This window comes from Lissotriton helveticus, chromosome 2_2 (assembly GCF_964261635.1).
Source record: "Lissotriton helveticus chromosome 2_2, aLisHel1.1, whole genome shotgun sequence".
In the NCBI taxonomy this organism is placed as follows: domain Eukaryota; kingdom Metazoa; phylum Chordata; class Amphibia; order Caudata; family Salamandridae; genus Lissotriton; species Lissotriton helveticus.
This window is the reverse complement of record NC_136060.1, coordinates 256,835,143-256,861,163: the sequence shown is the minus strand read 5'-3', so window position 1 is coordinate 256,861,163 and position 26,021 is coordinate 256,835,143. Positions and strand designations below refer to the sequence as shown.

Genomic DNA, 26,021 nt, shown 5'->3' with positions numbered 1-26,021 from the left:
AGCTCTTATCATAAATACCCAGGTTCTGACGGACACAGGGGTACCCCATTGTAATTATACACCAGTGTAAGGCGAGCAGTAAACGAGCTCAGGGATGGCGCACATGGTTCATTAGATACCTCTTTAGGTTCACTAAGGCAATTCTGAGCTTCCTCAGGGTAAGAGTTGTATATCGTAGATACTTTTTGTAGGAAGAAGTTGGCAAAAGCATTACACCTCTCTTCAGAGCTGACAGGAGTCGTAAGTGTTCTCTCGAGACACGAGATCTTTTTCAGTGTGGCATACAATTCTTTACAGGAGTTTTCTGCCCTATCAATCCTTTGTTTGTAATATATAGAGCGTCTCTTTTTGAGGAGAGAGTGGTATTTGTTCTGTGCTGTTTCATAGGCATATTTCGCTTCTTTGGAGAAAGCTATTCTCCATTTGCGTTCTAGACGCTTACATCCCTGTTTGGCAGCTATGAGTTCTTCGCTGAACCATGTGGCTGATTTAGACCCTCGCTTGGGGGTCTTAGATGTCCAAGGGGCCACTTCATCAAATGCTTCTGTCATCCGCTCATTAATCAAGGTGTTAGCCAGATTTACGTGATTATTGAGTAAAGGTGGGGTTTTATGAAATGCCCTGGAAAAACTTTCACAGTTGAACTTGGACCAGTTCCTGACGGAACCATGAAGATTAGTGTTTTTGGTAGGGTGAGGTTTAGGTAGAGGTATGCGGAATTCTATGAGGTGGTGGTCGGACCAAGGAACAGGAGTCAGTTGTTCCACCACCTTGCCCACGTGGTTTGAAAAATAGGGTCTAATAGGTGGCCTGCATAATGTGTGGGTGCCACAGATTCGAGTTTTAATTGTATGCTCGCAAGTTCTTTGCGTACGGTTTGTGCCTCCGTTTTGAGTTGATCCTATAGGTGTAGATTAAGATCATCCAAGACCAGAAAGTTAGTGTGTTTAAGGGCTGGTTGGGTGGCCAGGTCCATAAGATTAGCCGTAAAATCGTTTAGCGGCTCAGGTGGGCGATAGATTAGGAGACCACTCATCGTAGTCTTGTTTGCTCTCCTTAAACTAAATAGAGCTGCCTCTGAGCTTCCTACTAGGACTTTATCTAGCGTACAGTTGAGGGATAGGTGGAAAAAGATGGCTATTCCCCCGTCGCGTTTTCAGATGCGGTCTTGTCTGACCATACCATAGTTATTTGGAAGTGCTTCTAGAATGTCGGGGCGGAGTCCTCACTGAGCCATGATTCAGTGAGGAACAAAGCATCAGGCTGGTGGTAAGTGAGGTAGTCATAAATTTCTGTTTTGTGTTTGACGAGGGATCTACTGTTTATGAGGGCGAGCTTCAAGTGGTCCTGCTGGGATGCAGTAATGCAGGGTTTGAGGCTAAACGGACAGTTTGTACAGTGTGTAACCCCTTCTCCTGCCTTTACAGAGTGATAACAGTCTCCAGCCAGACACCGCTCCATAGTACGGAGGGCGCAGCAAGAGTACCGCAAAGGGTGTGCCGGTTTTAAACGGGCATAGTGGGTGGCCCCTGGCCCCGAACAGCCACGGAGGGGCACAGATGGGCCTGCCTTTGGAGCGCCCGCTGCTCGCATCCGCTCACACATGCCACTAAAGTAGAGTAGCTGTCAGAGAACTGCTTTGAAGTCACCCACACATCAAAGACACATTTTGGTAAAAGTACTGGGTTTCTGACCCTATCAAATCAGACACTACTTCACTTGTAACTGAAGCCCTGCCATATGAACTGCTGTGATGCTTAATGGACTCAACTGGACTGCTAATCTGGGAGGATTGCTTTTCTGTTTGTTGCCCTGCTGCCTGCTTCTCTCCAACTCTGCTGAAGGAGAGCTGGTCTCTGCCCTCACTCCAAGTGATCTCCAAGGGCTTGTTGGCTTGCCTCCTGTTGCTTTAGACTCAGGGATATCAAAGTCTCTACCCACTGCTCCTGTGTCCAGCTCACTGGAAGTGGCCTAGATACTTGCAACACAGACTTTGACGAATCTCTGCGTGTAGCAGAACTGTAGCATCAACTCGGTTGCTGATGCAAAATCGTCTCATCGCATCAGAACCAGCCCTTTGCCTCCAGAGACCAATGCATCGGACAGCGTATTGCCACTGCTGTAGCTTGGTGAAATTGATGCATCCCTTCAACTGTGTGGCAGAATCCGTCGCATCGAATGACGCCTCTCGACTCCAGCACCTCTCTTTGGAACTGACGCATTGTCTTCACTGCGTGGAGAGGATCAACGCTTCTCGCTGTTTGCATCCAGGAAATGTACTTTTTTCACTGGGGCCTGTGTGAATCTTATTGCCAGCCGGCGCTTCATCGTGGTCCTCGTAAACTTTCACTTTGCCCCGGTCCAGTGCGACCTAAAGTAACCTTTTTAGCCAGGGCCGGACTGGGAACCAAAACCGGCCCTGGCAAAGTGCTCGGCCGCCCCCCCCCCCCCCGCGCCCCCCGGGCGGGAGGGGGGCGAGCGCTTTGCCAGGGCCGCTTTTCAGCCGATTTTGTTACAGGGCCGATTTTGCAGCTATGCTGCAAAAACGGCTCTGCAACAAAAACGGCCCCCAGGGCCCAAAACCGGCCCCCACCCTTGCGGCCGACTGGGGGATTGCCCTGTGCCCACAACGGCCAGTCCGGGCCTGTTTTTAGCGCTACCTGCTTCTAATCACTTTACTGCATTTTTTCCTTTAAAATTCAATATCTCAACTTCTAACATTCAATTTTTTACATTTTGTTCTTGTATTGTTCAGAATATAATAATCTATTTTTCTAAACCTGTGTGGAGTCTTTTTGTGATGTACTCATTATGTTACTGTGCGTTTGTGTTCCACAAATACTTTACACATTGCCTCTTTAGATAAGTCGGACTGCTCTGTGCCAAGCTACCAGTGGGTGCGCACAGTTTGTCTTTTAGTGTGCATCTAGCTTACTCTGACTAGAGTGGTGGTTCCTGCCTGTCCTGGGTGCATACCTCAGCCAAGCAGGAATCCCATTTCTAACAAAAATAAATAAATAAATATTATTGAATAATTACCACGAGTGAACCACAATGCTTGGTGGCATTAAGCACGTCGAGTTCTCTATTGACAAACGGTGGCATTCCTGTGTTTTTTCCTGACAAAAGCAGAACTGCATATACCAGAATGCAAAGAGAAGTGATCGAAAAACGGGTCTCGTTTTGAAACCTGACATAACAACTTGCGCGCTCTGCTTCCTGCTGCACACATTGTTAAAGTTATGAGTTTACACCGTGTTCGTCGAATACCATGTACTCAGCTCTGGGGTGCTTATTTATGGAACATTGCATTTTTGCAGGTTTCGTTGCCTTTGATTAAACCACCTGGATCGATATACCGCCTAACTACGACATCTAAGAGGATGGGATAATTTTCAGCGAGCGATCCGCCGGCAGCACCCGGCTACGAGGTGAAGAGAACAGACATTATTCAATCCTGTCAACTTTTTTTTCCAAAATGGGGTTTTCTCCGAAAAATGACAAGACAGCAAAGATCCCAGTGGAAGCAGGAGTTATTCCCCAGCCAGCCTGCTGGTTTTGTTTAGTTCATTTAGATGCAAAAAAATGCCACACAGCTGATTCTTTGGCGCGCTCCACTCCCTTACCACACGTGACTCGCTACATCCTGGTTTCTCGATAGGAACACGTCAACTTGGGTTCCTTCCCCTGTAGAGAGGCAAGGTGTATTTTGTAATCCTTCACAATTGCTAGCCTGCAAGGCTCGACGAATTCCCTTGTCAGGGCCATAATTACAGACTTTGAAAGCACACGCCTTAAATATTACATGAAGGCGTCATAACAGTTCCACGCAGCACGTTTTACTGCTTTATTCTATAGAGTATTACATGGTGTCACCTGCTGCCATGCCTCACAGGTTGCCACTCGCTGTCTTGATATCTATTTTTCCAAAGTCCTATTTTCGGGATACGTAAAATGCAGCCACATCGTTTTAAACCCGCATCACGCCCACACATATACCCCCAACACGCCCCCCCCCCTCACTCTCTCAAAGTCTCTCACCTCATTCACTAGCCCCTGCCAGTCGCTCTCTGTTCTGTCAGAATTCATGGCGCAATAAATCCATGCATCGGAGTTCTTGCGATACGGGGGGATAATTCTCAGCAGCAGTCTCCCCAGGACAGTGGTAAACCAGGCAGCCATAAACGGCCTCCTTGGCTGCTTGCTCCTGGCTGCGTGCGCTCGCTGTTTATTCTACGTCAGCATTAACTAGCCGAGCATGGGTGGAGTTTGCAGAGTTTAAGAAAGAAACCTGTTCATCTACCTGCCGGCTGCCCATCAATCACCCAATCTCCTGAAGATTTATACACCGGTAACCTATTACAGAACTTAGATTTATTTTTAGACACTTAGGCGTGCTGAATGTGCTTTTTTTATATTTTCCCTGCGAGGTCACTGTTTCTTTTTCCAAATTCTTATTTACCTCTTTCATCTTAGTTCCTGTACCTGATTTATAGGTTCCACTTTTCATTATTTTCACCGTTTAACCTTCTGTGTTTTAAAAAAAGTTGGTTTCCTTATTTTGTTCTAATTGTCATTTCTCTCTTTTTCTTCTGTTCAAATTTCCTTTTCAAATCTTTGAAAGTTCAAAGAACCTGATGCTCAAACACAATTCAAAATTTGCAAACATTCGTGACAAGAATTTTCAATTCTATTAAGGACTAGGAGGCGAGGATTATGCTTATACTCAATTTCTTTACTGACATACAGCAGCCAATCACAGAACAGTAAAGAAACAAAAAACTACATTACCCATAAACCCAGGGTAACCATAGAGTACACCAATGGTATATAAACAGTCATAGAGGTAACCACTTCCTCTTTCTTTGTCCAAAATCCATTAGGAAGAATAACTTGAACATCATAAATCCAGGAAGGACATCATCCAGAAGAACCAAAATCCGAACGAGGAGGCGAAGGAACTTCCCAAAGCCACAGGAACAAAAGCAGGCCAACGAGGAGAAGAAACTCGCAGCACACTTCCCACAAGGACGGAGCCGGAGGAGCATCACTTGGGATCAGAGCCTGAAAAAAGACACAAAGCCGTAATACACATTCCGTGTAATCATGAGCAAATAAAGGGTGGGTAGAGAAAAAACAAAGTAATCATCACAGTACAGTAGGAATAAGATCCATGAATCATTGCACAGTAACACTATACGATATAGCAAATGCATATACAATGGGTGGGATAATCCTCGCCTCCTAGTCCTTAATAGAATTGAAAATTCTTGTCACAAATGTTTGCAAATTTTGAATTCTATTTCAGGACAGGAGGCTCCGATTATGCTTGTTTAAAGCTCCTCCACCACAACAGAAGCAACAGTAGCAACAGGCTTAAAGTAAAAGGTTTTAAATACTGAATCTGATGACCAGTCAGCAGCTTTCATAATGTCGCATAAAGTGACACCCAAAGAAAAAGCTTTAGAGGCCATGGCCCCCCGAGCCGAATGAGCACCAAACACAGAAACATCAATGCCCGCTTCCCCCATGAGCCACCGTACCCAACGAGCCAATGTGGCCGGAGTAACAGGGCGAAAGGGCTTCTGCAAAGCAATCAACAATTGACCTTGCATATCAGAGCGATGAAGAGAAGTACTCACCTCATAATCCTTGAGGCATTGGACAACACAAAGGTTAGGCCGAGCAGGAAAAGAAGGGTAAGAAATGACCTCCGTATTAGTTTTAGTGCGCCTGGAAAGGCGAAAGGAAACACCTTCGGGCGTGAAGCTACGTCCCGCAAGATCCAAAGCGCGGACATCAGATATTCGTTTGCAGGAAAGCAAACACAACAACATAGTAAGCTTGGCCGAGAGTTGTTTACGAGACAATAAAGAATTAACCGGCCAAGCTTCTAGAAAACGTAAGACAACCGAAACGTCCCATAAAGAAACATATTTAGGATGAGGGGGAGTAGCCATACGAATACCTTTTAGAATTTTAGCCACAAGAGGATGTTCACCAACAGGTTTCCCATCCACAGGAAGATGGCCCGCCGAAATAGCGGAACGGAAATTGTTGACTGTGCGGTAGGCCAAACCAGAAGAAGAAGACAGAGAAGCCAAAAAATTAACTATCAAAGAGACATCAGCCGATGTGGGATCAACTTGCCGTTGAGAACACCAACCACTCCAACGTTTCCAGGAGCTTGTGTAACGTTTGTGAGTATTAGGGGCCCAGGCGTTGCTGAGAAATCTGGTAGCGTCTGCAGAAAGGCCTGACACTGCCCAACGTTCCCCGAAATCCGCCATGCCAGGAGAAGAAGGGAGCCGGACTGAACCAGGGGATGCGGATTCTGCAGTGGATCCAGCAGGAGATTCCTCTTCCGAGGAAGAAGAAATGGGAAGTCGCACGCCATTTCCAGGAGAACCGGGAACCACGGCTGGGCCCTCCACAGAGGGGCAATCAGAATCAATTCCGCCCGAAATCGTGACACATACGCCAGAACCCTGGGGATCATCATGAATGGGGGAAACGCATAACAGAGGGACGACGGCCACGGCTGGAGGAAAGCATCGGTGGCCAGAGCTTCCGGATCCGGTCTCCAACTGTAAAACCGGGGAAGTTGGGTGTTGAGACGGGACGCGAAGAGGTCGATCAGACATGGGCCCCAACTGCGAAGAAGTTGGCGAAACACACGAGGATGGAGTCTCCAGTCGCTGAAGTCCTTCAGGTACCTGGAGTTCCAGTCCGCCACAAGATTCCGAGAACCGGGAAGGTACTCCGCAATAACTGTGATCTTGTGCTGAAGGCAATAGTGCCAAAACTCCTTGGCAATCTCTGCCAACAACCTCGATCGAGTCCCTCCCAGCTTGTTGATGTAACGTACTGCTGAGACATTGTCCATCCGGAGAAGGATACAGCAGTGGGACCGAAGAGGCGATAGGCATTTGATCGCAAACGACCCTGCCAGCAACTCCAAACAATTTATGTGGAGTGAAAGTTCCTGCGGAGACCACCGTCCCCCCGTCGAGATTGGACCGCAACGAGCTCCCCAGCCCCAACGACTGGCATCCGATTCGATCACAATCTCCGGAGAGGAGCCGAAAAGAGCCCGGCCGTTCCAGGCCTCCATATGGTCCAACCACCATTGCATTTCCGACTTGGCCTCCTCCGAGAGAGGAATCAGGTCGGAATAACGAAGGCCCCGTTGAAGATGTTGAATCTTCAAACGCTGTAGGGCACGATAATGCAGCGGAGCTGGAAATATCGCTTGTAGGGAAGACGCTAAGAGACCGACAACTCGTGCTAACAACCTCAATGAGACAGTCGGACTCGAGATAACGGAAGTCAATTCCCGTTTGATGTATCGAATCTTCTGTTGGGGAAGCAGAAGCTGACAAGTGAGGGAGTTGACCCTGAACCCCAAGAAATCGATCACTTGAGAAGGTCGTAGCACAGATTTGGGAACATTCACCAGAAAACCGAGAGACTGAAGAAGGTCTATAGTCCAGTCCAGATGAGTCATTAGTTTGACCGGACAATCCGCCAGTAGGAGGATGTCGTCCAAATAGATGATCAAGCGAACTCCGCGGCTGCGGAGAGATTCCACCACAGGTCGCAACAGTTTCGTGAAGCACCAAGGTGCTGACGAAAGGCCGAAGGGCAGAACTTGATACTGATACCAAGTCCCCAGCCACTGAAACTGCAGAAAGCGGCGATGGGGACGGAAGATCGGAACGGAGAGATAAGCATCTTTGAGGTCCAGACGAACCATCCAATCCCGTTCCCGCAGGAGATCCCGCAACAGATGGATGCCCTCCATCTTGAAGTGTCGATAAACTACTCCCGCATTGAACTCCTTCAGATTGAGGACCAACCTCGATCCCCCTCCCTTCTTCTCCACCAGGAAGACCGAACTGGCAAACCCCTGAGGATGGCGCACTGTCGGCACAATGGCCTCCTTCAACACCAGAGACTTGAGTTCCTCTGTGATGAACTCTTGACTTTGCTTTGAGAAGTGAAGGGGAAAAGGAGGACGAGACTGGTGTAAGGGATGATAGAATTCTATTTTGAATCCCTGAACCGTCTCCAGCACCCAAGCATCTCCGGAGATTGCGCGCCAATTGGCTAGAAAATGGCGGATCCTGCCCCCCAGAACAACACTGCATGCAGGAAGAAGTCTCACCTGAAGTGGCGGAATCCTGATATCCACCGGAGTTGCTGCCTGATCGTCCTTTTTTGTACTGACCACGTCCTTTCCTGGAAGGGTAGAAGTTAGAACGCTGGACATAGCCTGAATCCTGCTGGCCTCCCCTGTGGGACTGATAACCACGTTGAGTGGATTGGTATTGACCACGGCCGGACGAGCGTCCCCTGTTTCGTCCGGCCCTGTTGAAAACCGGACGCATGGCCCGTTTCAAGGTTGCCTGTGCTTTGTCAATACTGCTGAAAGTACTTACGAAATGCGTGAGTTCCTTTAAGAAAGGCTGGCCGAAAAGAAGACCCTGGGCTGCAGCCCCTGCCTCAGAAGAAGAAAGTTCAGATAATTTCGGGTCCAACTTAAGTAGAATGGAACGCCGCCGTTCACTAGAGAGTGCACAGTTGGCGTTGCCCAACAGGCATATGGCACGCTGCGCCCATTCAATGAGGTCATCAGGATCCACCGTTGAGGAAGCCTCCTTGGCGCGGAATCCCAGATCCAGCATTTTAGTGAGAGGGCCTAAGAGGTCCAAGACCTTGTCCTGGCAAGCTCGCCAGGAACGATCCAGACCCTTCTTGGGGTCCTTTGAAAAATTTTTCATATACGTCAACGTGGTAGGGTCGACCTCAGGCGTGTCCGCCAGGTTATCCGCCAAATCAGGCCGCGGACACTCCGAGCGAAGACGCGCACGCACGTCCTTATCAAATGGATGGCGGATATGTTGTTGAACATACTCCGCCACAGCCGGTGAGGGGAGCCAGGCAGAGGAATGAGGGTGTATAATATCTTCAGGTTCGAAAGTCAAGACAGAAGGCTGTGAAGGTGCATCAACAAAATGTTCTTTACATTTACGCTTTTTAGGCGGAGGAGGCAGAACCTCCGAGGAGGATGAGGAAGCATCATGGTCGTCACTCTCAACATCCACAGGAATAGTCTTCAACTTGGAGGAGGACAATGACCGTGCCAGTTTTCGAAAGTCAGAAGAATGAGGATTACCAGGAGAAGCGGACTTCTTGGAAGGCACCCAACCTTGCTTTTGCGCATACTGCGTCAAATGGCGTTTCAGGGGCGTAATGGCGCGAACTAGCGCCTTGTTCATGGAATGTTGAACCCCCTTGTCCAGTGCCTCAACAAGGTCCTGTTAAAAAAATTCGGACCCCTCCTCCTCATAGTCACCCTCCTCCTCATAATAATAGGAACCACTCATGGTACACAGGGAACGTGTAATTATAGCCCACCAGGTGACTAGAAATCTGGTATGTCAGTGACACAGTCAGAGGGAGTGCAAAAACCTCACAGCAAGCAAGTTCAAGCAGAATAAACTGCGTGGAAAAAACACTGTTAGAGCGTGGAGGGAGGCTTGCTGACAAAAAAGACAGACACTCTTGGCAAAGCCTATGCAATTATACAACCGGAACTTTGTATCTAAGCTCCGGTGTCAAGAGGGGCCAGCTGAAAGGCGGTGGGCGTTTTCGTCACACAGACGCGTTCAAGAGCCGGCGCTGCAATGACAACAACGCAGCGTGAGGAGGAAAGGCAGCGTGACAAAGGTCGCGCATGCGCAAAGACACCGGCTGGCCAGACAGCACCGGAACCGCTCGCGCTAGACGCGCGCGAGTCAGAACCACCCCAAACTCCCTCCACCAAAAACGGGAACACAGGCAACAAGTGCCCGACCCAGGGAGGTAGCACACGCTCCCCACCGCGAGCGCCGGTCGAATTGAAGACAGAGCGAATGGCAACAATAGCGCGAGAGAAGCGCTCTAAAAGCGGCACACGCAAGCAAAGCGAGAACAACAGTATGAAAACGCACAATGCAAGCAAGTAAGCATGTAAGAATATCAATAAAGCACTTAACTGGCTGCGGAGCAGCAAAGAAAAAGGAAGTGGTTACCTCTATGACTGTTTATATACCATTGGTGTACTCTATGGTTACCCTGGGTTTATGGGTAATGTAGTTTTTTGTTTCTTTACTGTTCTGTGATTGGCTGCTGTATGTCAGTAAAGAAATTGAGTATAAGCATAATCGGAGCCTCCTGTCCTGAAATAGAATTCAAACTTGCTAAGGGTGACAAAACTGTTTGCGACAGTGCAAAGCAATTTTAAAAGGTACTGCAAAGTGTTGCGATTACATACAAGTAATCATCACTACCGGTAAGTATTCAGGACATTACCTCTACATCCCTTGTCCTCGTCCCAGTCATTTGAACTTGAGGTATACTACATCATATGCCTTTGATAAATAAAAAAGAACACTTTGACAGTAGCATGCGCACCTAATGATTTAATGCACACTAACATGAAAAACAAAACAGATTTAAGATTTCTCCTACATAGACCTGAAACCCCCAACACCCACATTTGCATCATAGTCAGCCACATTTATCAGTCTATAATGTCTGACAAAGGTCCAAGTAGGAGCCCTACAAATCTCCTAGATTTAGACCCCTGAACTCCGCCCAAGAAGTTGCCATGCCTCTGGTACATATACTCTGAGCTGAGCCACCATCATAAGATCCTTGACCAGCCTGTAAAATAGTAGCCTTCCATGATCTACTCAATGTCACCTTGGTTGATTTTCTTCCTCTTCCTGCTTGTCCAAAAGTTACAAACTGACGTCTGACTTCCTGAAATGTTGTGACCGGTTACGATGTATGGAAAGAGCCCTTTTTTTATAATTGTATTATTTCTCAACAAAAGCACATAATAAAAGGAGGAAAAAGAAAGAAAAAGCCAAGTACAATACTGCCGTTGCCACCACAACCACAAGTCCTCTCCAACACACTCTAGGGAAGGATACATGGACACGTCCATTTAAAAACCCGTAGGCCATAGTGTTCCATCAATTCCCCCCATATGTGCCTGTATTCACGAGGACCGACTTGTGTCATATAAATGGGTTGTTCTAGTGTAATACACTGGTCCATTCCCCTCCTCCACTCAGACAACGACAGTGTGGTGGGTCCTTTCCAGTTTGGGTAATGTCCCTTCACCACCACCGTGGCCAGCCCAATGAAGTATCGTTCCCCACTAGTTTTGCTCAGGCCGTCCATTATACATAGCAAGCCTCCCTGCATGACAGTATATGGGTGTATCCTAAAACATGTGAAGGGGAGAGGCTATATGTTTCCAATATAGGATGATTAGAGAGCCGGGCCATGGCATGTAGAAAAAGTCTTCATCTGGGCAAGGGCAGCAAAAACAAGGTCGAGTCTGTCGCTTCCTCACCTGCCATAACCTCTGGGGGGTTATGTATGTAACATGAAGGTAATGCACAGGGATCAACCTGTGACAGGAAGATATTGCGATCTCGCGGAGATCCATGTGGGCAATTTGTCCGTTGTCAGTCCACATCCTCCAGACCCGGCCTCCCACTTACACATCAGGGGCATGAGGACATCAGAGGCATTGTTAATCAGTGTGCAATAGATGCATGAAAACCCTCCCCAGCTTGCCCATTAGTAGTTGAGCTTCCAACAGGCTATGTTCTGGGAGCTAGATCAGGCGGTCTCTATGCACATAGAGAGCATGCCTAAGTGGTACATGTTTATGGAATTGTGTCTTAATAAGGTCAAATTGTGTCTGGAGCTCCTGGAAGGACTTAATGTGTCTCCCTTTCCACACATTCCCTAGGGTTGTGACACCAATGTAATCCTGTCCCCGGAAGCCAAGCAGGCCAGAGTGAGGCATCGACCCAGCCATAGTGGGATCTGTTGCTTAACCTTGTGAAGCCATAAGATGAACTGCCAAGCCATCCTCCAATCTTTAAAAACGACCTGGGTTGCCCCTGGGAGGTGTTTGGGGATCGGGTCCCCATACAGTAAGCCCATGACTTTGTACACATTCAACAAAGTGAATTCTGCTCGATATGCAGGGTCGTCCCAACCCCCAGTCAGCCAGTATAGTTGGAAGTTCGCCATTGCCATACCGCCGTCAAATACCAAAAACCAGTGCTTAGACCGGGAGATGGCTTACCTCCCCATAAAAAGTCACGGGTCATAGAGTTAAGGCCTCTGAACCACCGGTCGGGGATCAACAATGGGAAGTTTTGAAGTATGTAAAGATAGCGTGGGAGGACCATCATTTAAAGGAGGGCCGATTGGCCCAGTAGATTAAAAACGTTGGAGATCTATTTTTGTTTAGGTCAGGAGGAGTGCCATGTTAAGGCTCCAAGTCAATTCAGGAAGTAGAGCTATGTGAATGTCCAAATACTTGAACCAGCTATTTTATGGGTATAGAAGAGTGCAGTTCATAGTCCCATTGTCCCCATGGATTGGTACCAGTAAGGATTTGGAACAATTCATCCTGAGGCCAGAGGACTTATCATAGAGTGCTAAGAGATGATGGCATCGACGCCCTGTCAACTAGGGTACATCCAGATGCAGGAGGACGTCATCAGCATAAAGTGCAATTTTGTCCTCCATGAATCACTCCCAGCTCCATCCCCGCATTTGGGCATTGCAGCATATTCAGTCGTGCCAACGGTTCGATAGCTAGGGCAAACAGAAGAGGTGATAATAGACACCCATGTCTAGTCCCCTGACTGATAGGAAAAGGGTCAGAGAGAACTTTGTTTATTAAAACCTGGGCCGTAGGCTGTAAATAAAGAAGATCAATGTATGCTTGGATCCGTGGGCCGAAGCCCATCTTGAGTAGGACTGCTTGCATAAAGCCTCAGTCCACCAAATCGAAGGCCTTCTCAAAATCAAGGAGCAAGAGCAAGCAAGGCGCTGAGATATCATGGCCTGGTGTCGAAAGGTAGGGCCGAATTCGACCAAGAACCCTTCAGTATTTGCCCGGCGTTAGCCGCCTCTCATACCATTCGAGATTACCAAACAAAGAGGCAGGCGCTGAAGACAGAAGGCAGGAAACAGGAGTTTATTCCGACGGAGCAGAACACGTCAAATCAGACAACAGGGTATCTTCTCGAGGTGCTCTAAACGCATCCTTGCGGCCTGGCCTCTTATACACAGGTTTATTGCTTTATTACATGAAACACATTCTTGTCAATACTTGATGTACGGAAAGACATCCTCGGAATCCCCGCTTCACGACCATTCCCACACATATTTACAGTAGAGTTCCCACCTCAACCTCAGCATGTGGTGGTTGTCGCGCAGCTGGACATTCTGCTGGGAACGGGAAAGTGGGCGATCGGTCGGATCTGGAGGTGTGAGGGTATTGATTAACCACCGCTCCTTTGATGTGAGGCGAGGTCCTACTGTAGGGGGCAATAAACTGCATCTGTCGGGCTAGGTGATGGCCTGGGATCGGGCTGGACAATCGGGCAGGGAGGAAGAGGTTATAAAAAGGGGCCTGTTCTTTGAATGAGATGAAAGAGCGAGGGGGTTCAGCACGGGATGTGGCTCGGAGACAAAGTCGCGCTAGAGGTGCGCTTATGGTCCAAGCAGGAGAAACCGGGGGCTGTCGGGGCGCGGGGGAATGCTTGTGAGGCTGGGGTGTGAGGGGGAGAGGCGCGCAGGCTATTGGCAGAGGGCAGAGGGGTCGTGACACAAAAATGGCTGCCACCTACTTTCGCGATGGGGCCTAAAAGGGACAAGATGGTGTGGCCAATGTTTCATGATTCTCACTTTACGCTCAACAGTGGCTATGGTGAACATAAATGAACGCCGCTTATGTATACCAATTTTAGTCATTTTCCACAGTCCCCAGTTTTTATCATGAGTTAGTTCATTTCTGTTCATGTCTGAGGTAAGGACGTACAAGCTGACATTTAGTTATACTAATAAGGGAAGTATGTGGCTGGGCTGTCTATTGAGGTCTTTGGTAGCCCGTATGCATTACGGGCAGATGGAAATAATCCTACTATAAATGCTGACAGAATCGTACATAACCACATGTAGTCAATGCGATAGGCGAGGAGGCAGTGCATATAAAATTACATTAGCTGTGTCATACGTTAGACCTTGGAGACAGGGACATTATTTAGACGATGTAGGAAATTCGTTCGAATACAAGCATGATGTCATACAGAAAATGTTCTGGCAGAATAAGGGCTATTATCACTTGAGGTCTGGACTCCATGGGGATCAAAACTAAACAGCATGTTCATGTGCATAACTGGTGTTCTACAATCATCAAGGTATAGAGTTAACGCCTTCTTAGTTATCCTTGTACAATTGAAAAGTGACCGATGTAAGGTTATGAAAACTCAATTGGGTGGTAATCAATACGAAGCGGTTGGGAGAGAAATTCAACCTGACAAGGGACAGTCAAGGGGTGGCAATGTTCAAAAAAAGGGTTCGTCTGTCCAGTGTCCTTTTTTTACAGCGAGCCATCACTGGTAGGCTCTCATCGTTCTTCCTCTTTCGTTGGCGCTGTTGAGCACCGGCGGTGGAGCTACGCGTCCGGCTCTACTTCAGATCTCCCGTTGCAGGGTGTGGCCATTCTTTGCTCTTGGACCACAGTCCTGTGTTTGTCCTCAGAGTCAAGTTCAAAAATTCCATATGAAAAAAGGGGGGGGGTTAATGGGGCGTGCTTTGGGAGGCTGAGGGAAGAGAGAGTGGAGTGGGATCAGATCTGAAACGGACCAAGGAGGGCAGAAATTTCAAGCAAGTGGGCCCATCAATCGGGTACAATGGGCTGGGACTTTCGGCACGAGCTCATCAACATGCCGGGGCTTCTGGACAGCCCTTCTTTCCTTCACTTTCCACGCTGAGGACGGTGCCTTTGTCCCGCAACTCTTTGCTCTGTGGCTCCACCTTGGTCGAGGTCATAGATATTCCCCGATCTGCAGCCAGGCTGTGCGTCACATCCGGCCCCTCTCCTCCGACGACTGCACGTTATCCTTAAATGAGTAAAAAAAAACGGTTTTTTAGAGAATTGGCAGGGGGAGACGTTTACACACTTTAATTTCTCTCCCAACCCCAAGTAGTTGGGGAAACGTTCATTGGTCACGATAGGGTGGATGCTTAGTAATCCTTACATCGGTGTATGTTGTTAACTCATGCATCATTGCTGTAGTGCAGGTCGGCAAGCATTTATTTTTATTTTCAAACAACATGTCTGTCTGGCGTTTTACTCTTGTTATATTTGCGAACGTGGCAAGAAGTCTGATATCTAAAAATTACATAGTTTATCGAATTCAAACCGGCTCCTTCAGTAGAGACTCGCGTTTGTCTAAAACAAATCCTGTTGAGCTATATGTTTCTTCAAGGTCTGATAATTTATAAAAAGTGTGAAATGCTGTTATCATGGGACTATAGTTACAGTCTTTAAGATTTTCTGGGACGGCTGGTACAGAACTGGGACCATTCTGGAGGAACGGGGACGTATCGGACATTCTATTTTTGTACAATGGGCGGTGGTAATCCGAACGATGAGGGTGGTGTTACCAAAGTACTTAAGACAAAAGCCACTGACATATAGTTCCCTTTTAAGGGTCAGATTAGGGGGCATCAGTCGTCTCACCTGTCCTTTCTTTCTCAGCCAATTAAGTTTCATCATTTTACAGAAAGGAGAGGCAGTAATATGGCAAAATACGATCGTTTTGTTTCTGTCAATTTGTTCAAACACTGTCGTGTCTAAAAACCAATTATTCCCGTACCGGCGAGGTACAGTGTCGTCATTTATTCAAAAGGGAGCGAGGGAGCCCTCAGAGGGAGAGAGCGTCGTGCGTACCAAATAGGCTATTAGTACACGTACAACATAAAAAGAGGGAGAGAGAGAGAGAGAGAGAGAGAGAGACGTGTACAATAATAGGCTATTCAGTGCACACACATATAGATCAGTACGGGTCAGTTTCATGTAAAAAAGAAACACAAGCTGAGGGAAAACATAAATTCATAGTTTACGTATACACAAATACCAGATAGGGTGCGACAGTACATACATAAAGTACGAAAACTTAAGATAAAACAGAGGGCTATTTTTGGCGAAAGAGCCTTTTCATGCGTGTTGCATATTTTCAGTACTTCATTTAATTCATTTGGGGGTCGAGCTCTTCGTTCTCCTTCCTTCCTAATAGCAGACAATTTCTGTTGGTAACCTCGCTTCAATAAATACTTACTCCTTTTAATTGGTCGGACACTGGTCCAGTCGTGCTTATACTCAGGGTGGGGTCTTCCAACATCTAACAAATGACGATCCAAGTTGAGGTAAAGGACGGGTGTCTGTCGGATGTGCGTTGGTGTAATTCTGACTTTTCTATGAGGATGGAAGAAGAGGGGGTGAATCTAAAACATGACAATATCCCTAATTTCTGGGCTGAGGGGGGATTTTGGATGAACCCCAACCCGGGGTATCCTTAACTTTTCTCATCTAGTCTGCACATTAAGTTGACTCACTGGTGCGCGTCATTTAGGGCGTTCATTTGGGATATCGGTTGGGGTCCGAGGTACTACAATAACCCTTCAAGTTTCTGGCGTAGGCCACTCTCCCATTCACTAGCTCCAGAGAGGGAGAGAGTCGTTCCTAGGTAGAGAAAGTGCTATATTCTTTTCCGTCCTTCACATGCAGGTATCATGTTCGGGCTTGTTTTTCTTATTCCATCAACCGCTCGATCCATACCTCAGTCACACAAAAAAAAAAATGTGTCCGTCAACCCAGACGTGCGCCACACATGAGCATTCATACAACACAAATCGGGGCCCACGCCCGCATTCATACCATACAATTCTTCTTCTTTCTGCGTGTAACACAGTGCATTCTGGGTCTTCTCTATACTCCAGCTGAAATTCCGATATTAACCTGCAGAGAAAGAGAAGGGGGGGGGGTGACAGCGTACAAAGCACATCAGCGCGCAAAAACACGAAAATGTTTTTACCTACCACGTGCCTAACTTATCTTCTTTGGGAAGCAGGACCTTGCATCTCGGTATTGCAGCCCAGAGGAACTGGTCTATTGTCCTATTCATAGATATATCTAAATATCCGAATCTTTTACCTATTGCTTATGCTCCAGGAATGCAAAAATACGACAGATCTTGACTATTCTTTTTGCATTGTTCGTATGTACCATGCCTTTCTAATTTTTCATAACCAAAATTGCTTCATTTTACTTGTCCTTTATTTATTTTGAAAATAGTAGCCTTTATCCGAGAACCTACCAATCTAAGTGACTGATATGAGGCTAGCTCTACATATTTTATTTTTAAAACCTTGATTGAAAAAGATGTCAGCATAAAAATACGGGCCTCCAACCATACAGGCCGGCCATGGGGCAGACGGGAAATGTATGAGGTAAGGAGAGATTACACTTGTAGGATAGGAGTACGTAATGAGCGAGCCATTGTAATTGGAAAAACTTAAACGAGACAAATGGTTGCAGGATCAATGAAGGTTGATTTTATAATTGAAAGTAAAAAAGATCAGTTACAATAAAATCGTTTATACGCATACCATGGGCGAGCATCATGAGTAGCATTACTTCGAAAATACAATAATCAATAGTGAATAAGAACCAATATCAGTAGGGTTGTCCGCATGCCCAGTCAGTACCCTTCCCCGCCCGCCACGTGCTCAAGGACCGTATACATATCCGACAATATCAAGGCTACGTTACTAAAACGTCATAAGGAGTTGCAAGTCTCGCCTATACTGGCGCCATTTTGGGGCGTGGCCGGGTGGGTCCAGAGTATAGTCCAAATGCCTCCGACAACTAGCGGCCGGACCAGAATCCCTTTCGGTAGTTCAAAAAGTTTGTTAGCGCCAACAGAGAGGACAAGCGGCGTGGGCTGCGGCTTAAAGGCGAGGAAGGCAAAATCTTCCCTACCGGGTCACGCTGAGGTCCCACCGGAGCTGATCGAGTTGGCAGTCTACAGTGTCTCTTAGTAATTCGGACAAAGGCCGGTGTCAGCATGAGAGCACCGCCATCTTGTGACAACGTTGTGGCCACTCCGGAGAGCGGGACAGCAGGTGTATCCCTCCACAGATACGTTGAATCAGTCTTTCCTTCGATACCAGATGTGGATAAGGTGGCGGTCGCCCGGGGCAGTGGCATATCCATGGGGGATAGTCGAGCAACAGTGGCGGTGGCCCCCACCGGAAGCCTGCGGGAGTCGAGGGCCAGTGACTTTCGTAGAATTTTTAAAACTGAGAGGACGTCTTCAAGAGTGGGGCTCATGCCCGAGCAGGCAAGCATCCGCGTTCCAAGGCAGCCCAGAGCCACTCCAATGGACCAGGCCCAAATCCGGGGTGTCGGCCGCCATCTTGTGAGCTCCGTGGCAGCCGCCTGTCGCTGTACCGCAAGAGCGGGTGCAATTCAGCCGGATGGTGGATGAGACGCTGTGCCGCAAGAGCGGGTGAGACTCAGCTGGCCGGGCGAGGCACTGTTCCGCAAGAGCGGGCGCAACTCAGCTGGCCGAGCGAGGCACTGTGCCGCAAGAGCGGGCGCAACTCAGCTGGCCGAGTGAAGCGCTGGGGTGCAGCTGAGGCACCTCCACCTGGGGAGGTGGGGGAGGCTCGTTCGCGCCGCCTCTCCCTCCCAGTGCACCCCACGCCGTCTCCTGGCGCAGGTATATGTGATGGTCGGACCAGGCAATAAGAGGGGGGGGGATCATCAGCAAGGCATTCACCCCCCCCACCCGTGGCTCGCTGGATGCCACCTCAGGGTGGACGAATGGGAAGGCCAGTACAACAACATCGTGGCCGTGGTGCTTTCGGGCCATCCACCCAACGACCTCTTCGGCCGATGGCTGCCAGCAAGGCCTTGGCGCGTTGGGTAGCCTCCGGCCTATTCGCTCAATGGGCCGCTACCGACGCTACCTCGCCGGCTGATGGCTTTTGTAGACTTTTTATAGCCCAAAGCCTACTAAAAAGTAGCTCAAAGTAGCCCAACATTGAAGGCGGGACAGGAACAGCGTTAAGCAGACGGCAAATGCGTTGGGTTTGTTGTTGCAGCCGGCTGCCATGTAAATAGTTGTTTAATAAAAAGTTTTAAATAGTTGTTTAATAAAAAGTTTTAACATGTTACTTTGCTGGAGTGTTGTATATATTTATAATATTTGCATAGGGTTTGTCGTTATTTGGGCGGGTTGGGCGGTGGAGCCGAGCTGTCTTGCAGCCATCATGGCGTTGAGCTCGATTCTTCTCACTAGTTTCATATTTCTCATGAGGGGTTGTTCCTAATGTTTCTATTTTAGCGAGGTCAGAAAAGAGATCCCATCAGTGGCCTACTGATTTTGCTCGATTCCTTTTGTTTTTCCTAACGATTTTTATGTTTTTGTTTGCTAGCACGATACAGCGGCTAACCCGCAATTTTTTTTATTTATGTCCTTTTTATTAGGGGCGTCTTCCGGTGGAGCCGGATGATCTACCTCTAATAAACGGTCCGGGCTGAACCAACTACCAACAAACGGGGCAAAGATAGGCATGACGCGTTCCAAAGGGGACAAAAGTCTGCACTACCTATCCTTCACTATCCGCAAAGACTAAACAGAGTATTGCGACCCTGTGCTTATTTGTGAATAGAGAATAACCCAAAGAGAACCAATTCTGAACGATCAATGTTCGGATAAACAATCAATCAAATGAGGGATAAAAATAGGCACGACGGATTACAACGGGGGCAAAAGCCTGCGTTACCTATCCTTCACTATTCACAAGGACTAAACAGAGTATTGCGACTCTGTGCTTTTTTGTAAATAGAGAATGATCCAAAGAGAACCAATTCCAAAACAGTAAATGCTTGGATAACAATCAATCAAATGGAGAGGGAAGTAGGCACGACGGGTTACAACGGGGGCAAAGGCCTGCGTTACCTACCCTTCACTATCTGCAAAGACTAAACAGAGTATGGCGACTCTGTGCTTGTTTGCAAATAGAGAATCTCTCAGAAACAATCAAATGAGTAATACTAGTATTTTCAAACAATCAAACAATCAATTCGCAATTCGTCGTGTTTACACGACCTTACCCGGACCGCATGGACAGTTTCTCGTCTTCCGCTTCCAGCGCCTGATCGTCCTCTATTCTCTGTAATTGCTGTGGCACTCCTGATGGTTCCCAGTCAGGACCGTAGATCACTCGAGAGAGGTCTGCTCGGAACCGGTGAAGTTCGGATGATCGGCTGCCAGACGAGGGTCTATCGGGCAGGTGCACTTCCCGATCGTTGCAGTCATTCACTCTGTCGTTGGGACCTCTCTCACTGGATCCACGCGTCTCTGATGGGCCCCACGTTTGGGACGCCAATTGTCGAAAGGTAGGGCCGAATTCGACCAAGAACCCTTCAGTATTTGCCCGGCGTTAGCCGCCTCTCATACCATTCGAGATTACCAAACAAAGAGGCAGGCGCTGAAGACAGAAGGCAGGAAACAGGAGTTTATTCCGACGGAGCAGAACACGTCAAATCAGACAACAGGGTATCTTCTCGAGGTGCTCTAAACGCATCCTTGAGGCCTGGCCTCTTATACACAGGTTTATTGCTTTATTACATGAAACACATTCTTGTCAATACTTGATGTACGGAAAGACATCCTCGGAATCCCCGCTTCACCCCCATTCCCACACATATTTACAGTAGAGTTCCCACCTCAACCTCAGCATGTGGTGGTTGTCGCGCAGCTGGACATTCTGCTGGGAACGGGAAAGTGGGCGATCGGTCGGATCTGGAGGTGTGAGGGTATTGATTAACCACCGCTCCTTTGATGTGAGGCGAGGTCCTACTGTAGGGGGCAATAAACTGCATCTGTCGGGCTAGGTGATGGCCTGGGATCGGGCTGGACAATCGGGCAGGGAGGAAGAGGTTATAAAAAGGGGTCTGTTCTTTGAATGAGATGAAAGAGCGAGGGGGTTCAGCACGGGATGTGGCTCGGAGACAGGGTCGCGCTAGAGGTGCGCTTATGGTCCAAGCAGGAGAAACCGGGGGCTGTCGGGGCGCGGGGGAATGCTTGCGAGGCTGGGGTGTGAGGGGGAGAGGCACGCAGGCTATTGGCAGTGGGCAGAGGGGTCGTGACACAAAAATAGCTGCCACCTACTTTCGCGATGGGGCCTAAAAGGGACAAGATGGTGTGGCCAATGTTTCATGATTCTCACTTTACGCTCAACAGTGGCTATGGTGAACATAAATGAACGCCGCTTATGTATACCGATTTTAGTCATTTTCCACACTGGGACAAGGCCACTTGCATCCGACATATGCAGTGCTGGGTGCTGCAGTTGGGCATGAAGCCACGCTGATCAGGGTGGATCAGCTAGAAATCACACACCTAAGCCTGGTTACAATACTCTTCTCAAAGATCTTCACTTCTGGATTTATAAGTGAAATAGGCCTATTTGAGCTTCAGCATGACGAGGCCTGGTTAGATTTGGGGAGCACCACAATCGTAGCAATGTCCGTCTTCGGTGTAGGAAGCAGTATGCTCGGTCTGCCTCCATTTACATATTGAGGAGATGGAAGGAGAGGAGGTTCGGAACTTGCTGTAGTATTCCAGGGGCACCCGTGTTTTCCTGGGCTGAAAGCCAGCTATGGCCTCATGTATTTCCTCCACAGTGATGGGCGCATCTAGATCCTCGTCAGGCAAAGACAGACTGGGTTGTTCCTATAGACTAGAGAGTAGGAGGAGGTAAAGATACGGTCACAAGAAGGGAAAAGGTAGTGCTCAGTGGAGGGCTACCCTGGGCATCCAATATGTTGGTATTAATGGCCTCACACACCCTTGCGAGTGTCATGCTTCATCATTGGCGGTTGCTCCTCGTTGGGCAGGCGGTGCAATGCCCAACGGGCTCACCTCAAAGAGGGGCTCTTTGGCGGAGATCTTTTTACCAACTGCCTAGGGTGAAGTGCGGGTGAGGGGCCAGAAAGGAACGGATAGTGTAAATACGTGAGTTAAAATGTGACACAAGGTACCGGAGATCAGTTTATTCTGGTGGTCCCCTGTCACAGATAAAAACAGTGGGTAGCCTATGATCGCTGGAAATTAGGATTCCACGTAACGATCCAGGACTACAATACATATCCTAAGGTCTACATGTTTCTCGCCATAGCACTCTGGCTGCGATTCTTCAGGACCGAGTGGATTACATCTATCCTCAATCAAACATGACCTAGTTAAGTGTCAGTTTAAAATAGTTGTACTACCTGTATGGGACAGGTCTTGCCTAAAGGTCAAAGTGTCTAGGTGTCAACAGTACCCGGTAGGTTTTACTTCAAGGGAAAAGAACCATAGGGGTTTAAGGTTCTTACTGCCTTGGTCAGTGCAGTCTGCCTACCCATCCTACCGGGATCCGCATCTAGATCCTCCCAGTCCCAAGAGGAGAGTTGAAGGAGCAGTATATCCGCCAGGATGGAGTTGACGATGTTCACAGAGGAGCGGGCGGCATATTGCGCCCTATACTAGTTGGCAGGAACCTCAACTATGCCCTCCATATCAGCACGCTAGACCCCAGGCAGCCTGATCAAGGATTTCTAGGATCCTCTGGCAGCTGTCTCTTTTGTGGCAAGCCTGTAGAGCAATTTCCCTGATTTGTCATCTGACTCATGAAAAGCCTTTTTATCGTCAAGCAAATTTAGACAAAATTGTTCCTGAGAGGAAAGAGAAGGAAAAAAGGAAGGAAGGATCACCTCCTCTGACTTGTGTGAAGTAAAATTAACTTTAGGTAAAAAAGAAGGGTCTGGTCTGAAAATCACCTCATCATTGAAAAACCTTAGGAAAGGTGTTTGACAGAATAAGACACTAAGCACATCAATCCTATGTGTCAAAGCCATGGCAACCAGAACAAGCATTGGCACAGCCAATAGGTCTCGTCTTTGGGAGCTTATAAGTGTTTAGTTATCCAGCACAATATCCTTGCGGCAACAACATCAACTGTTGCATGGCTAAACACTTATAAGGTCCCAAAGGCGAGACCTATTGGCTATGGCAATGCTTGTTCTACTGTGCAACACACATTTGGAATACAAATGATGTTCTGTTACAAACTTATAGTTAAACGTTCACATAGGTGGAAAGCCCTGAACCGCGGGTACACGTGATGTGTGCTTCCAGTAAACTTTGCAGGGAGAAAGGAGACTGGGTCCAGAAAATGCTACTGAGAAAACTGGTGGCAGCTAACGATGCAAACGTATATAAACACAGATAGAAATTCGTACATGCACATATATATGTAAAAGGACAGTGTTTGGAGGGCGCATTATTTATCTTCTAAGAAGAATTTCTGCCGTCGGGGGAAGAGCTGCTCTCGAAAAGATGTCTTTGGTCACTCCAGCTAGGAGCAATTATCTGTTTGTTACTGCCATTGGAAGGAGTGCGTGCTGGGGCTTAAGTCTGGTAGAACGAATAATAGGACAGTGTAGTTGCGGTGGGGGTGGTAATACAATTAAGAGGAGAGAGAACAATAGGCAGATAGAAAAATCCCCAATTTCCCTCTAGCCTCAATGGAATATTGCCAGAGACACAACACGCATGTATGCAAATCATGATGGATTTATGTAAATACCGAGGGAGCCTGGTCTTTTATCAGGCCATTTTAATCGTAGGACGAACCGCATCTAAGGACAAGCACAAAAATTAAATGTAGCTTCTAAAATTCAAGTGAGATATATTGAAGCCGAAAATTGTAGCAACGCAGTCAGGAAATGCAGCGTGATGGGTTAGTAAACTGTACAGTGATGGACGATTGTGCATCTTTAGATGACATCATGCCAGTGGCTTATGCATTCCATGACAGGAGGTTGCACTGATAATATAGCACATACGTATACACATATATGGGCACCTAAGGAATTATTGGCAATGTTGCCCCCTCTGAATGGTGCTCATCGTATTAAATGTGGGCTGTGTTTGCATTTGCAAGATTCCCACCACATACCAAATCGTGAGTTTGAACATTTAATTCCTCCATACTAGAATACTGACCATTGCAACTGAAATGACCCGGGAGCTGGAGGACAGGAGATTAAAGGGGGAGAAGAGGCTGAATGTTCCCCCTTTCTGCTTCAAAATATCACCCACCACACGTAGGAGTGCAATATTTTCACGTAAATTCAATAAGTGGGAAAAATGGAAACAAGTACGAAATTACCTAGGTCCTCAAATTGATATCCTTACTTGAATTTAGATCGGTGCAGTGAGTGATCTGTGACTGGCACAACTATAGGCTGAATATTCTAAAGAGCATTAAAGGTAGCTTGGCATCTCTCGAGTATCCACACTACTAAATCACATATAGGAAGCCAGAACTCTGCTTTCAGGGTGTCCTTTCAGCTGTTTTCCCCCCCATCAAATGTGTGTGGGCATGAAGTGGGGTGGAGAGAATCCCAAATGGCTCCCAAGCTCCCAGAAGTATGACTCTAAAATACATGGTATAAAATACAAATCAAACGAGATCGTGAGAAAACCTCTACCCTTAGAACAACCTCCAGTTTTACAAGGTATTTGAGTTAAAATTTACATAAATAAAAAAAGGAGGGGGCTCCTCTAGAAATACCAGCTGGCATCAACCTAACATGCACAATTAAAATATTCACCAATATATTTTTTTAAACCCAGCAACAAGCGAGGCCAAACCTCTCCATCGCAAAACATTTTTACTACACAAGGATTCAAATTTTTGAAAATGCAGTGTAAACAAGATTTGGCAGGACGCCGAAACGTCGCTGCCATGTTTTCCTCTCCTTCCATTGGTTTTTATTGGCCTGCTCATTGAAAGAGAGAGGCCTCTCTGTTTGTCAGGATTTCAGCGGGCGGGTGAGTTTGGGACAACCTGCAGGTGGCACGTAAGGCCGGGGACAGACCTGAAAACAGACTCACTCCGAGCAACTGGTCCTCTACGCGGCACTGTGAGTCAAACCCTCTGATCCTTACTACACACCCTGACCTGTTGTTGCACTGTGGGGGCACGGACGACAGAAGCAGACAGCAGTGTGTCGCTCTTTGCTCTGTTTACATTTCTGGGGGTGGTTGGTGGGTTCCCCGGGTCCTCGTACTCAGGTGCGCACAGCAGCAGTGGCTGGTGTCGTTAAAAGTGGAACTCCTCGGGAACAGAAGGTGGCGACGAGCCTCGGTTCCCCCCGGAGCTGCCTCTGCCTTTGCCGCCTTATCTGGGAGCGCTGGCCGCAGGCAGCATGAAGCAAACTTTCTATTTGAATTCTTGGCAAGGCGAGGGGTCATGGCCTGGGAGCTATCTGCCTGCTAGCAAGACTTATTGCTGTATTGAACAAGCATCGCCGAAGCAGACTGCGCTGAAAAAGAAAAAGAAAGAGTGCTTACACACTTATAAATGAGACCATGTAAATCCGCGAGTACACGATCCAGTCCAGGTTGACGGGGCTAAAAGGAGACAGGACAGCAACAAGGAGGGAATAAAAACAATCAAGTACAAAGGAAAGGCAGCATTTTGCATGCATGATGACAAAGGCGAATGAAAAAAGGAGCCGAGCCTACACTCCACTTCTAAAATTGTATCGATTACAAGAAGCCCTCACAGAGCTAGCAGTGCATGTGCGCTGCAACACTAGGGGAGACCTAATAACACCTTATATGAAAACAACTTAAAATCTGCTTCCTCTAAAGGTTCTAAGAACAGAAGGAAGACCCCAAGAAGGAGAAGAAGACTTTAATACAGGTCCTGAGACTTAGAAGCTTCTAAAGACTCTGTTAACTAGGGAGTCAATTTCGCTGCAAGGATTAGAGAAATCTCTAAAACCTTTGATTGCAAACCACTTTGATTTAAGTGTAAAAAGAGACAGATTAAGCAGAAACCCTTCCACCAGGAACTATAAACTGAAAAAAGAACAGAAGGGTGCTAACAAGTCATGCACAGAATACTAATTGTCAAATGTGTCCATATGGCTACAATAGACCTACAAAGTAGAGGGTCTACTAGAATTTTGGACCATCTGAACGCACTGAGGAGGAAGACCTTTACTCTATCAGGTCAGC

At 47.5% G+C, this 26,021-nt stretch overlaps 1 protein-coding gene across 2 annotated transcripts in view; it reads right to left on the bottom strand.

The window, feature by feature from the left end:
- Positions 1-4,250, bottom strand: part of CCDC149 (coiled-coil domain containing 149) — a 480,627-nt gene extending 476,377 nt beyond the window's left edge. The window contains exon 1 of one of the 2 annotated variants that reach the window (XM_078678386.1): positions 4,042-4,250. In XM_078678386.1, the coding sequence (XP_078534512.1) occupies positions 4,042-4,182 (141 nt within the window). In that variant the 5' untranslated portion in view covers positions 4,183-4,250. The remainder of the gene's footprint in view (positions 1-4,041) is intronic. The other variant, XM_078678383.1, reaches the window with a different exon arrangement.
- Positions 4,251-26,021: the final 21,771 nt, after the last annotated feature.